We start from the raw sequence: 15,053 nt of genomic DNA on the forward strand, positions 1-15,053 counted from the left end.
TAATTGGAAGAGTTTAATGGGAAAAATATAAACATCAATGAGAATACTAAATATTTATAATTTCAAGTTGTAGTTTGTGTTTCCAACTCATAGATAATTTCAATATTTTTTTTAATATTTTATAATTTAGTTTGAATTCTTAATATATATATATATATATATATATATATTACTATATAGAGGCATAGTTTCTAAATGTGGGACTTGAAAAGTGTATAACAAATAACGTTTGAGAGGTTATTCCTATTTATAACTAGCCCAAGTTGGGACCGAGTTTTTTTATAACAAAATAGAGGTTATTCCTATATAGAGTATTCCTAAATAGAGGTTTTACTGTAATAGAAATTTTTGGATTTTATTTACAGCCCTAAGGGCTGTAAATATCAGAACCCTTTTTTTTATACTCTACTCTTGGTGTTAAGGGCGAAATTGTGAAATAAATTTTAAAGGACTCCTATTGTACTATTCTTATTGAGTGACAATGATTGAAAAATGATAATGTATGTTGATGTTTTCGATTTTTTTATTTGATTTTAGTTAGACTATATTATGATTTCTATTAAATTCAGATCTGGTAATTATTTTTATATATGATTTTTAACAATTGAGATCTAAATAATTATTGTAATTGAAATATATTTAGAATTATAGACCTTATAAATCGTATGTCTTAATGGAAATATATTCTCGATTGGAGCCTTCTTAAATCGAACCGCCTAGGACAGCTCCCCTTGAACCGACTGTTTATAGTATTTGCAAATTTCAAATTGTACCTAATATGATTTTTAGATGATTGTTATGAATAAAAGAAATGTGCAAAAACTAAAATTTGATTGCATAAAAGTAAAATAAAATACGAGAAAATATACGAACTAAAAAGAAAAGTACAAAAATTTAAAATTGGAAGTAAAATTTGTAAAGTTTTAGCTTGAGTTTTGGAGTTATTAGCTCGAGTCGAGCTTGCAAAGGAGAAAGAGATCGGTTTTATAGCTTCAATCCTTAATAACAATCATTTCTATGATGCAGTAGTACTCACTTGGATCCTGAATGACCACCGTTAGATTCAAGCTTATTCAGCATTTTTAATAATAAAAAAATACCAATTTAACAACCATATTAAATATAATAATTCAATTAAATAATTATTAATGAGCTAGTATTAATTAGTTATCCTACTCATATGATAAAAAATTAATTAAATTGTACAAAAAGAAAATAATTAAAAATAGATGTAAACCTGTATCTTTAATTTATAAACTTTAGGTCCTAAAATATATTCAAAATAATGATTAACTATAGTTTATAGTTTATCTTCCTTTATTCTTATCATGACTTTTGTTAACCACGGGTAGGCGGGTGGTTCGAGCATTTGACCTTATTCCCATAACTTAATCTATTTAATTCAAATCTATATATAATATAAAACAGTAATAACGGAGCTGATGTATCATTTCTTTATTTTTTACTGATAAAAAATATAATATAATATATTAATTATATTTATATTATTATATTTATCTATAAAAAATTATTTAAAGTAAATTCAAAAATAAAATATTTTAATTTAATTTAGATAATATCTTTATGCCATTAATTTTAATTATATTGTTAGGATTAGTTGGGTATGGATATAATTAATTCGATCCGTCCGAAATGGAACAGGCCAAACCCATCTTAAGAAATGGAGGATTAAGGTTTTAGCTTCCTATAAATAGGCTTAACCCTATCACCACACACTGTTGCCTCCTCCTCCTCCTCTCACGCGCCTCTCTTTCTCTCTCTTCTTCATTTTAGTCTGTGGATTATTCAGTCTTTCCCGGCTAACGATGTGTGGTTGCCTATTAGCAATGGTACAAGATCATCATGCTAAGATCCGCTTTTGCTACTCTGAGAAATCTACATGTTATGCTTTTCAATAAGGTATGTCTAAACCCGTATATCTCAAATGGATCAATTGCCGCTAATCACTTCACATATAAATTACAAATGTTTTTAATATTTATATGCCGAAATGAATCTACACATCGCATGAGCCAAAAACTAATTATTATTTAATATAATAGTAGATAATTTTTAAAAATTGCATTTCTCTATAAATTTCTCTATTTGTTTTTACTATTTGATGCAAGTGACATTGTTGAAGGGGGCATGGGAAGTTGATTTGATTGGGTCATCTTAAAATGGGCCAAGTGGGCTTCTATCATCACCTTGAAAGGGCTTTTAGTAAACAGCTAATGGGTTAAAATGTGTTGAGAAGCCATAGGTATAATTTTTTTTTAGAAGTACAATTTTAGGCATTACATCCATTTTAGTCCCCAAACGGAAGCTCCAAAGTTAATTAGCAACTTAAACTATCAAAATCATCAATCAGATCTCTAAATTAAATAAAAATCATCAATTAGATCCTCATTTTATTTTAAAATCATAAAATGTAACTATTCCATATAGACTGTAATAATCTCTGTAGATTTTTGTTTAGAATGAGGACTCAATTGATGATTTTTGGTTAGTTCAAGGATCTAATTGCCTAATTGACTTTCAAGTTTTACTTTAGGGAGCCAAATGAGTATTCTGCCACAATTTTACCTTAATATTTTTAAACGGACACTACTTAACACAAAATTTAAATAAACCGGTATATTTTTATTTATCTCATTATTTAATTATCATTTCAAACATTTCAAATATTAATTATTGTTGGGTAATCCGGGGAGCCTTTTTAGGATTAGGGAGAAACTTTGAGCCTTGTGAATGGATATAGTAATGGGTTTGACACCACACTTAACCCCAAACCCTAAGGTAGTGGGTTAATGGATCCTTCCCAATTATATATCATTCACCAATCTCACAATCTTCCAATGTGGGACTTTTAACACCAACTAACTCACACTTGCATCTCAATAATTATGACTAAAATATTTATTTTATTAATAACACAATTACAAATAACCTGTCAAAATATCAATATTTAAATTTATCGAATCAATGTTCCCCTTCCCCCGCTTGTTTAAAGTTTCTAACTTTGCCTACATTTACATAAATATATAGATAGAGTTGTTCAGCTAAAATGAATCGGCAAAGATGGAGAAGGTTTTAGGCAGCAAAAGACATTGAGACCGCTATGCGTTTTTCACTCAGACTCTTATGTATTATTGTGTACTGATACATTGCTAGGGACGTGCAGAAATCTAAAAGTAATTTTATCTTTAACGTCTAAACTTGTGTAATTATATTCTCTAATATGGACAAGTTGAGTCAATTTGATAAATAATTCATCAAAATGTGTTTCTCATTTATGAATCTTTTAATCTAGGCTTAATACATCATTTGCTCCCTGAACTTGTCCAAAAAGCTTGATTGGCCCCCTGAACTTACATAAAATGTAATTAATTGATCACTCAGTCATAAAAAAAGTAAGTTAAATGCGAAAGATGTATTCCCCAAGTCTTAAAAAAAAATAAAACGACCAAAATCGAGATATACGGTTCTAATATTAGAAAATACAAGTTTTATAGTTGAGCAAGTAATAACTTCCTTTTTAATCTATTTTTGAATTATGTAATAACATTCTAAGATGCGTGGAATACATCTTTCACATTTAACTTATTTTTTTACGACCGAATGATCAATTGATTACATTTTACGCAAGTTCATGGGGCTAACTGAACATTTTATGCAAGTTCAGGAGGCTATCATAACACTTTGAAAGTCCAGGGGGCAAATATATGACAGACGTGAATTTTATTTTTTTTAAAAAATTAAAAATTATAATGTATTTTGTACGAGTTGGAAGAAACAAATTCAAATATTTTATCAAATTTAAAAATATTTATTTCTAATTCTATTATTAAATCATAAAAAAGAATTGTGAATTTTTTTAGAACCAATAAGAAACAAAATATTTGTATTTTATAATAATGTTTAAATTGACAAATTTATCAATGTTAATGATAAAATTATACCAATTTAGACGTTAGAGTTAAAATTATTCTTAAAGGTATTTTTTGCACCTTTTAGAAAGTTAAAACATTCTCCCACCTTTGAAATAAACCAATTAGCTCACTTAAATTGCTTAAAAGCTCTTAAACTTTAAAAACAATGGATTAGCTTCCTGCAGTTACTTAAAGTGACATAATAACCCTTAAGATTTATATGGCATACAAAAAGTTTTTCAACAAATTGAACGACTTATCACTTTAAGTATTAAGCAAGTTTGAGATCAATACATCGTTTTAAAAAAGTTAAAAGTTAAGGAATTCTAATCCAAATATTTATTTATTTTATAATTAACTCTTTTTATTATCTAATTATTACAAATAAATCTCAAAATAAAAATTAAAAATCAAATACACCATTTTCTCCTCCATCTCTTTAATTTCTTATTATCTTCTCTCTCCTCTTTATTAATTTCTCAACCAAAAATCAATTGAATTAATGTGTTTGCTATGATTTCTCTTTTTACAATATGTATAAGGGAAAATTATAAAAATGGGTCAAATAGGAAGCTCATTTACATATTTAACCCATTTACTCAACTTACTACATATCTAGACTGATTTTGTATGACTTTCCCATAATACCCTCAATATTTACGCGCGGCTGTCTTCCTCCCGTCTGACTTCGCAGAGGTTAGCATATGCGAACTTTGCGAAGCTAAATATGCGAAGCCTGCGAACCCTGCGAAACCTGCGAAGCTAATGTTTGGTTTAGTTGATAATTTTAGTTAGCATATGCGAACCCTGCGAAGCTAAATATGCAAAGTCTGCGAAGCTAATGTTTGGTTTATTTGATGATTTTAGTTAGCATATGCGAAGCCTGCGAAGCGAATGTTTGGTTTAGTTGATGATTTTAGTTAGCATATGCAAAGTCTGGATGTGTTTTTAACAAAATTCGCTAAGTGGTATATAACAAAAAAATGACAACCAACAATAGATGAATACACCAACAATAATTCAGTGAGATTTATAGAATTAGGCATTTTCTCTGCGTTTTCCAATCTTCCGCCTCACGGAACGAGGTTGTCGTTCGCTCTAAAATCGCCCTCTTTCTTCCCTTTTATCTGTTGTTCGCCTTCTTTCTCATCTTTTCTCTCACTGTTCACCTTCTTCAACTGTCTGTTCGCATTCTTCCTCTTTTTTTCTCTCATTGTTCACATTCTTCTACCGTCGTTCACCTTCTCTCACCGTCGTTCGCCCTAAAATCATCCTCTCATTTTTTCTCTACCGCCGTTCGCTTCCCTTTTCTCTCACCGGAGTAGGAGTTGCTGGAGAACACCGTCAAACAACAACGGATTTTGCAGGTTAGATCTCTGTGGAAGGAGGAGGAGCCATTTTGGGTGAAGAGGAAACCGTAGGGAAGAGGAAGAGGAAGATGAAAGATTGGGGGTATTATGGAAAAGTTACACAAAACAGTCTAGATATGTAGTAGATTGAGTAAATGGATTAAATATGTAAATGAACTTTCTATTTAACCTAGTTTTCTAATTTTCCTAATTTATAAACCATAAACAGTAACTAAAGCCATCTTCAAGCTCGGTGGGTAATAAGGAAATGGCAGAAACTGAAAAAAGCCAACGCCTTCTCTCTTCCTCAATCACCCGATAAGCCTAGTTTCTGTCTCCGAATTCGGCCACCGTCTCAGAGGACTCGCGACGTCATCATTAAACACCTCATCGATACTTTCTCTTCTCCATCTCCTCTTAATCACTGCTACGGCACAGTTTTGCCCGATGAGGCAACGAATGCCAAAATCATCGAGAAAGAGTCTTTCAATGTCGCCGCCACGGCTTCTGAACAAAATGGCGTGGAAGACGATCCCTGTCGTGAAATGGAAATCCTCCAAATGTATTCTAAGGAGATCAGCAAGAGGATGCTGGAGACCGTTAATTAACGCAAGTAAGCCCCAACATGGTGCCAATTCTAGTAAGAGAAATTAACTATCCTGAAAATTGTAGATCCTGAGTGTTGCGATTGTGACATTGATTTTGTATGGATTTCCTGTGAGATAACTGAGATTAATTGGTGAAATTGGGGGGTTTTCATATTGTTTCTGGTATTGATAAATGTGTATAGTAGGTTAGATTAGATTAGATCTATGGATCTGAACGTTTGGAAGGTTAAAAATGAAAATAGTGACAAGCAAATTGAGATTATTTGAAGTTAAAAGTTGTTGGTTTCTGAGGTGATAAGTTGAGAGGAAGTAGAAAAATGTGACTTGTAAGGGCGTCGTATTGATTGTTGAATCTGTTTGATAATGAAGGAATTGTTGCTAATATTTGAAGGAAGGCAAAAAGCATCCTGAAGCCCCTGATCTTTCATTGTCTGATGCATTAAGCCCTCGATTTTTTATTTAGACACATTGAGCCTCTGATCTTTCAGCATTTGGTGCATTAAGCCCTCGATCTTTCATTTAGACACATTGAGCCCTTGATCTTTCATATATGGGTGTATTAGGTCCTTCCATAAATCAATTAATATATAGGTTTATTAAGGGCATGTTTGGTTAGGTTTATATAACTGCAGCATTTCGCATTTTCTCTGGACATTGCAACATTTTGGAGCTTTTCACGAAAAGCTCTTTTCATGAACAGTTGTTTGTAGTTACTTGTTATTGATAAAATTACCCTTCTTATTTCCACAAAATGTGCTTCAATTTTAACATTATTTTTATTTTTAGAACATAATTATCGAAAAACAAGGTTTTATTGTGTTCAATAAAATTTTTTATTTTTTATTTAAATTATTTTTATTAATTTGTATAATATATTTTTTTATTTTAGAATTTGTTATTTTTAGAACATCATTTGTTGTCACACCAAACATGCCCTTAATAAACCTATATATTAATTGATTTATGGAAGGACCTAATACACCCATATATGAAAGATCAAGGGCTCAATGTGTCTAAATGAAAGATCGAGGGCTTAATGCACCAAATGGTGAAAGATCAGGGGCTCAATGTGTCTAAATAAAAGATCGAGGGCTTAATGCACCAAACAATGAAAGATCAGGGGCCTCATGATGCTTTTTGCCTTGAAGGAATTGTAAAAAGAGAAATCAAAGCAAAACACATTCCAATTTTAGGGAGAGAAATTAATAAAGAGAAGAGAGAAAGAAGAACAAAAATAAGAGATGGAGAAGATGGTGTATTTGATTTTTAATTTTTATTTTGAGATTTATTTGTGATAATTAGATAATAAAAGAGGTTAATTTATAAAATAAATAAATATTAAGACCAAATTAACTCTTTTTTCTTTGACTTTTAACACCATTAATCAATTTGGTATGTGTTTGCTAACGGAATGAAGTATATGGTACCATTTTGCAAACTTTTAAACCACATAGATGTTGTTCGAAAACAGGTGTAACCACAAGGTTTATTTTTGTACTTTTCCCAATTTTAAATACATATGAAATTAACGTATTTTTATCAGACTTAGATGTTCACAACTTACTACTTTGGTAAGCAATAGTTTAATGGATAAAAGATGGATATTGCTATTCACCGCATCCAAATTCCGGTCCACCGCCCCCTCTTGACCATATTGCCCTGCTCATTTTATTTCATCCAAAACCTTAAAAGCTCTCTCTCCCTTTCTCTCCCGAGCAAAAATCCCGGATTTTACAAAAATGAACCTAAGCATTCCCGAAGATAATGATTTCAAACACGAGGTAATATTACGATTCTTAAATACGTGTCTGATTAATTTTTTATTTTTTTTCGGTTTTTGCCTGAACAGGTAGAACGTACTCCCGTTCCGTAGGCCGAACGGATGAACTACCCGTTCGACCTAGGGAACGGGCAGTATGCGCCACCCGTTCCACCGATGGAACGGGTGGTACGCGCTGCCCGTTCCACCTACGGAACGGGCAGTACGCGCTGCCCGTTTCCACCCATGGTGAAACGGACAGGCTGCCCGTTCAGGCAAAAAATCGGAAGAAATTGCCCCGAACTATTTTCTTTAATTTTTAATGTACATTATGATAACTTATTATGCATTTTTTGTATATTCAGGTACCGAGGATTTGAGAGAATTTGAATTTTAGCTCGGTTTTTTGAAAATCCTAAGCAGGTAAAGAGGATTTGAGAGAATTTGAATTTTTTGTTAGAAAAAGTGAGGAGGGCAAATATGTCAAAAATGGACGGTGGACCGGAATTTGGGTGCGATATATAGCAGTCCACAAGATAAATGGGCAGGGTAAATAAAATATCAATAGCTTAATAAACCAAAAACTGAAAGATCAAGAGTCTAACTATACTTTTTGCCTTTTATTAATTTCGTATTTGATTATTGAGTTCACCAAATGAATTGGACATGAGGGGTCGTTAGATCTTTCAATTATGCCTCCTAAAGTAAAAGAAATATGAATACGAATACGAATGTGAAAAACACATGAAAAAATTCTTAGTGTTTCGCACGACCCCCCCAAAATATTCTAATCAACAACAACTAGAATCTATGTTGCATGGAAAGGAAAACAGAAACAGGCACTAGGAAACGTTATTCCTAAGAAAATTTAGCTAGAAAATGGTAATAGAAACGAGCTACACTTTTCGATACTCAGAGAGGTAATGAATTTCTTCGAATTCTATGCATTTGTTTCTTGCAAATTAGGACGGTTTCTTCTGCTCATAAGCTTTAAGCAATGTTCATATCAATATCACCTGTAAAGAGATGAAGATAGATCTTTTTTCGGTTATGTAATCAATTAGGAGTTCCAGCATAACATTTTTATGCGTCACAAGATGTTATTTTTAAGAAAATTTACCTAGAAATTGGTAATGGAAAGGGAAATGAAACGAACACAAAACGTAAAAACACTAGTGAAGAAAAGTTTTTGTCCAATGTAAGAAAAAAGCCATCAATCTTACGTTTTTTTCGCTAATCTGTGCTGTTGTCTGATACTTTTAGCGAGCAATCGATTTGTTGATGAACGTCTACTAGGCAAAATTCAAGAATCTGGGTGGCTACCTAGTTGATATGCAAAGGGTAATGCAGTTTTCTTCGAGTTACCGTATGCTAATGTCTTCTAATTCGTGCCTTGAAATGTTGTTACGTGCACAAACAAGTAAATGATCAGAAACATTGTTAGTTCAAGCTAAAACATATCGAAAAGTTTATTCTTTTGATCGGTGCATACGAAGAGATGATCTTCAAAAAGAGAGCAGAACTGTGCAGAAACTTAGAAAACTCTGCACGAAATCGGATGCAGTAAGTACCGGAACATCTTTGAAATTTTCCAGTAAAGAAGAGTTTCCATACAACACATATTTAGCTTAGATGAATAAGAACGTGTTGATTGTTCCGAATGTTCTCTTGCAGCTCACAGTTTCTTCCGAAAAGCATATCAGAAGCTAATGATAGATGATGATTTGAACATTATCGACTTCCATCCTGATGGTAAGGCCTCTAGTTTCCCCTAGATTATTTCTTCATAGCTTTTCTTTGCATTTTTTGTGAGTTTCTCAGCAGTTTCGGTTCTATAAGGACATAGTTCGACATTGATACAGATGGAATGCGCTATATATGGCATGTTTGCAGATATATTTATTACTTAACATGTTAATTGATTCAGCCCCGATACAAATTCATCTATCGTGTTGTGAAAGACAAAATGTAAGCTTCCCTTTATAGATGAAGAACTGCTTTTGGATGAGACCCAAAAACTGAAGACGAAATTGAGGTAAATAACTAGCCCTTTTACAAGTCTATAAGTAACAATTGATTCACCTTGATTGATAATTCCGCAGAAGAATGAAGCACGGAGAAATATGGAGAATGTCGATAAGATTTTCATAAAAAGATCAAACATGTTCGACTCGCTATTATTACCACTTGTTTCGAACTTGGCATCTGGGAGACCAAAATATACGATGAAAATAGAAAAGGGGCTTGAGGTTAGTCTTCTCCTGTTTGTATTCAGATTTTAATTACGGGATTTTGAACTATTAATATGTCCGCCTTGTGCTGCAGTGGAATTGGCGGATTAATGGAATTGTTCGCGAAAGAAATTCACGGTTCATGGAACTACATTATGGAAAGAGATGTCTTGTAAACCAAATGTTTGTACTTTTTTCTCGGAATAATGTTAGGATATCTAAGTTCTATCTGTTATCAGAGTTCTTCAGTTCGAGTTGCAAAAGGGCAGTCAACACGTTCCTCGCCCTCTACCGGGTGTAATGTATCCCGAGAAGGTATTTAGCCTGTTTATTATACAGCAATCTAACTGACATTTTATACCCAATAAAGCAAGAACTGAAAATTCATGTTCTATGATATGCAAAATCTGGTTTGAACTTAAACTCACACAAAAACACTGGCACAGGCTGGGGCGCCAGTCGTCACAAGGGCGCTGGCTCGGGCTGGGGCGCTACTAGTGCTGCTCCAAGTTGATTTATTTTTAGGTTTCTGCTCCCACGTTCTCTAAGAGCATCTCCAACAACCTCTTAAATTGACTCTTAAGTTAAAATTTGAGAAGAGAGAATGAAAAATCAACTCCAACGGCCTCTTAATAGCTCCTCAAATCACTAAAAGCCTCTATATCCTCTCTATTAATAGGAAACATCTCTCCACCTCTTAGTACCTCTTAATTCATTTTTTATTAATAATTTATTATTGAAAAATCTCTCACCTCATACTATTGGTAAATATAATAACAATTAATAATTTTAATGATAAAATAATAAATAAAAAGTGAATATAAAGAGCATTGTTGAAAATGAAATATCTTAATGACTCTTAAATCACTAAAAGTTTAGTGACTATTAAATTACTAAAATTTAATTATTTATATTATTTTTAAAAAATACATTGAAAGTTTCTTAAAAATGCTCTAAATTAGCCATATTTATACTCAAAACACATAATTACAGAAGAAAGCCAGCTTTTTTTTTTATGATTAATTAATAAAGGTTTTTTTTTTTTGTTACAAATTAACAAAATTCTTGACTTTATGGTTATGGTTATTAAAATTGAATTACTAGAATGAAATTTTATTGCACATTCAAAATTGCGCATTCAAAACCCGAATTAAAGGTCAAAATAACCACTGAAATTGGCTGGCCGGATTAGTTTAGTCCAAATCAAAATTTAATTTCGATCTGGACTAAACTGACCCGACCCGACCTGAAAACTTGAGATTGATTTAGACCCGTAATTCTTCAACCCCTATCTATCACTTGCAGAGCTCCTTCTTAAACCCTAACCTCTGATTCCTCAAATCATACTCCACATGAAAATTCTGCATCTGAAAATTCCCCAATATAATCCCCGGCCCACTTCTCTCCTCCGGACCTTCCACGCCGTCGCTGACCACCGTCAAGCAAGCAACATCTTCTCCAACAAACGCAAAAGAATTCTCAGTCGGCAATTCCACATCTGCGCCGCCCTTAAAATGAAGTGTCAATTTCGGAAACCCTAGAATTTTATCGCCGGAAACATTGAAACAGGGTTTCAGACCAGTCAATCGTTCAGCCACAACAGCTCTCTTATACTTCTTCACCTGTGAAATCACCTCACTGCTCAATTTCTCAAACGCATCTCCCGCCATGAAAGTGAAGGTTGTCCCTGAATCAATAACAGTACCGCCATTGCCGTCCTTCCCCGGCGACAGATACTTGTAAGGAATCTTCACACTCCGCCCCCCAACGCTTATCCGCCGGAGACCTATGTAGTAATAAACCGCAAACGAAGGCCTATCCTTAACCTTAGGGTTCTCAACGAACGGAGTATACATCAATTCCGTAGTTTTCGTACCGCTGTTGTAATCAGAATCAAGAACGAGAGCGCTGCTTTTCGGTGTATCATCGAATTTATGAGAAATTAAGCAGTAAGAGAACTTAGTGAGACCAAGTTGATTCGGTAGAGACAAAGGTCCCCGGCCGAAACCCGCTATTCCGGCGGGTTGGCGGGAAGAGAAAACAGAGCACCCAACGAGAAAATTGGGGAATTTTAGGGCATTAACATGAAGAGTCTCGGAGATTGCAATGCCGCCGGTGGAACCTGAGCCGTAGAGAATAAAATACGGCGGGCAAATCTGGGAGCAATTTCTTCTGTTGTTATTATCACATTGTGGACAGTGTAATTGGGCGTAATGAATCCAAGAACATTTAGGGTTTTTGCAGCCGATTATCTTTGAAGATAAGGAGCGTTTAGGGATAAAAGGAGAGATTTTCCCGGCGGAGGAGTGGAATGTGCAGTTTTTACAGAGGTAATGATTTGTACAAGGGAACCAGACGAAGTCACTACCGGTATCCATGACAAACGACATCGTTTGAGGTGGAGTTCCGAAGGAAAGAGAGATTGAGTAACCGCCATAGCTGTGAGAAAAGAGTTGAGTTTTAGCAGGATGAGGATGGGGATTAGGGTTTTTGAGATGGTGAGCTCTGGAAATGGAGGATAGGACTAATTGATTGAGGTTTTGAAATGGGTTTTGGGTTGTGAAGGAGTTGTGGGAAAGGGGAATGGTGATTTTGGATGAGGAAGATGAAATTGAAAGAAGAAAATGAAGAAGAAGATAGCAGAGCAGAGAAAGAGAAGCCATGGAAATGGTGCTTTGCTTGGTTTTCTTTGTTCTTAATTATAGATTTGAATGAAGAGAAGATGACAAAATGGTGATGGATGACATTTTTGAGGTAGTTTTGGTCATAAATCTGTTTTGGTGCGAGTGTTAATGCTATCTTAGTTGATAAGAATATGGTTTGTTGTCATTGTGCATGTCTTTGTGCACCCAACAGCTGACAGCTCTTTCAATGAGCTCACCTGCTCGGGAGGGGCTCGGTGTTTAGTTCGGTCGTGTTTGACTCAATTTATAAACGAATCGAATTTGAACATGGTAAAATTCGGTTCGAAAGCTCATGAATAGATTCGGTTATAAGCAATGGTTAATATAGGATTGGTATGTTAGGAGGTTAGTTTTACACATGTGTGCGTAATTTTATTTGCTAAATGGAATTCATTCGATTTCTTTTTTACTAAACAAACTCGTTCAATTTTATATATATTACCTGAGTGGTTGTGAACGAATTTTTTTATATTATTATAAAATTTCTTAAAATTAAGTTAGATATGGACAATAAAAGTAAGATTGAGTGGTTTTGAATAATTTACGAGAATTTATCCTCTATCCTATCAAGTTGAATTTTGTAATTAAATACAAACTGAATGGGCTAATTAATCAGCTTTATCGGAAACAGAGAGCTAATATCATCTATGATGGGGATTGTTTTGACGATTTAGAGATCAAAATCATCTATGGTAAGAGTGGTTCCTATGAGGCCGGGGCCTTTTTACCCTACCACTACCTTTGTCCCCTGATTATAGGTTCATAAACAATCTTGATTCGATTTTTTTTTTTTTGGATAATAATATTTCTATATATGAGGATAGGTAAAACAATGCAATTTTGGAAGGTAAATTACACCCATGGTCACTGAACTTTACCATTTTAATATTGTGGCCACTGAACTTCAATCCTTAACAGTATGATTACTGAACTTTACACTTTTTAACACCAGTGACCACTCAACACCTCAAAATGACTGTTGACGGCTTTAAAATAAAAAAAATCGAAGAGTTAATAATATTCTAAGATACTTTAATTATTGAAAATTTTCATTTTGAGGTCATTTAGGTGTTGTTTGGTTAGGAGAGAGAAAACTCCAAAAAACGTGATTTTGGAAAATAAAAAATGTGGTTTCATGGTAAATGTCGTTCTAAACAAATTTTAATTCTTGAATATTTTCATTTTGAGGTCGTTAACGGTCATTTTGAGGAGTTAGTTTAAATTGAGTGACCACCGATGTTAAAAAGTGTAAAGTTCAGTGGTCATACTGTTAAGAATTGAAGTTTAGTGGCCATAATATTAAAATGTGTAAAGTTCAGTGACCATAGGTGTAATTTACCCTGATTTTTTAGGCTTCAAGAAGTTTCAAATAAACATAATTAATTAGTTGATCGCTTGATCGCGCGAGCAAAGTTTATGAGTAGACTCAATAAGCTACTCGTGAACGAAGCTCGTACAAATCAAAATAGACTTCAAAATTGATAGACATCAGTAGTTTATATCAAATTCAATGCATATTGACATAAATAAACTAAATGGACTCCCGGAGAATTTTACCTCCAACTAGAGCCTTTTACAATTCCTCCAAATATAGGGTTTATGAGTTCTTATATTAAGCATCCGGTCTTTCATGTCATTCGGAGTACCTCCAATTTACATTTGGACACATGTATTGTGATCCCACGTAATAATTAAAATAGTAAGACCTCTTATAATATGTATGGATCCATGTTACACGTGTCAAAATATGTATGAAAGGGATCCATGTCACATTCGGATGCTTCTAATAATTTGTCAGGGTTTATACTAATCAAAGCAAAACCGATTTGAGAGAGACCCGTTTTACATTTGCAAAGAAATCGGAGCAAAACGAACCGAATTCTATTTAGTTTTTTAAGTTATTTAAAGTTCAACAATGGTTTCAACTTCGAATTAAAAAAAAAAGAAACCGGTTCATTTTGATTCGGTCCATCTCATCCTGGTTAACATAAGCCCAACAGTGAGTATTATGTTTAACATGATCTCCTAATAATGGTTTTTATTTAGAGGCAAAATCTCTCTCTGAGTCCTTTTTTTTTTACTATAAATTCAATATTAAAGTTGTAACCTTTTTACTATTTACTTACCTTACTTAATGTAAAGTTGCAATCTTTTTAGTGTTTTACTGCATAGTGAACCAACCTTTTAAATTGTTAGCATTAATGAAGAGATAGGGACTAATTTGGACGGCAATCTGCACTGTATGCACATGAAGTATAGTTGGCTTTTTCTGGTAGAGATATATGGGACCTTAAACCCCATAACTTTTTGTCTAATTTGCCAGTCTGAGGGAGGCAACACGTGGCCCATATTTCATTTTTGGTAATGTCTATATCATACGAAGAAAACAGACAACTCAGTACTTTCAGTAGCTGCTCCTACCACAGTTAACTTTTTCTTCTGCTGCTCCTGCTGCTGTAATTTATGAATGTTCATTTGATTATTTCAACC

General features: G+C 33.5%; 1 protein-coding gene across 1 annotated transcript; it reads right to left on the reverse strand.

The window, feature by feature from the left end:
- Positions 1-10,866: 10,866 nt before the first annotated feature.
- LOC136223181 (probable aspartyl protease At4g16563) lies at positions 10,867-12,636 on the reverse strand. The gene has a single exon (XM_066011058.1). The coding sequence runs from the start codon at positions 12,540-12,542 to the stop codon at positions 11,175-11,177; it is 1,368 nt and encodes a 455-aa protein (XP_065867130.1). The 5' UTR covers positions 12,543-12,636; the 3' UTR covers positions 10,867-11,174.
- Positions 12,637-15,053: the final 2,417 nt, after the last annotated feature.

The sequence above is a fragment of the Euphorbia lathyris genome, chromosome 3 (assembly GCF_963576675.1).
Source record: "Euphorbia lathyris chromosome 3, ddEupLath1.1, whole genome shotgun sequence".
NCBI lineage: Eukaryota > Viridiplantae > Streptophyta > Magnoliopsida > Malpighiales > Euphorbiaceae > Euphorbia > Euphorbia lathyris.

Bases quoted from the DNA above. Each gene is read 5' to 3' on its own strand.
- LOC136223181 (XM_066011058.1), bottom strand. From the start codon at position 12,542: ATGGCTTCTCTTTCTCTGCTCTGCTATCTTCTTCTTCATTTTCTTCTT.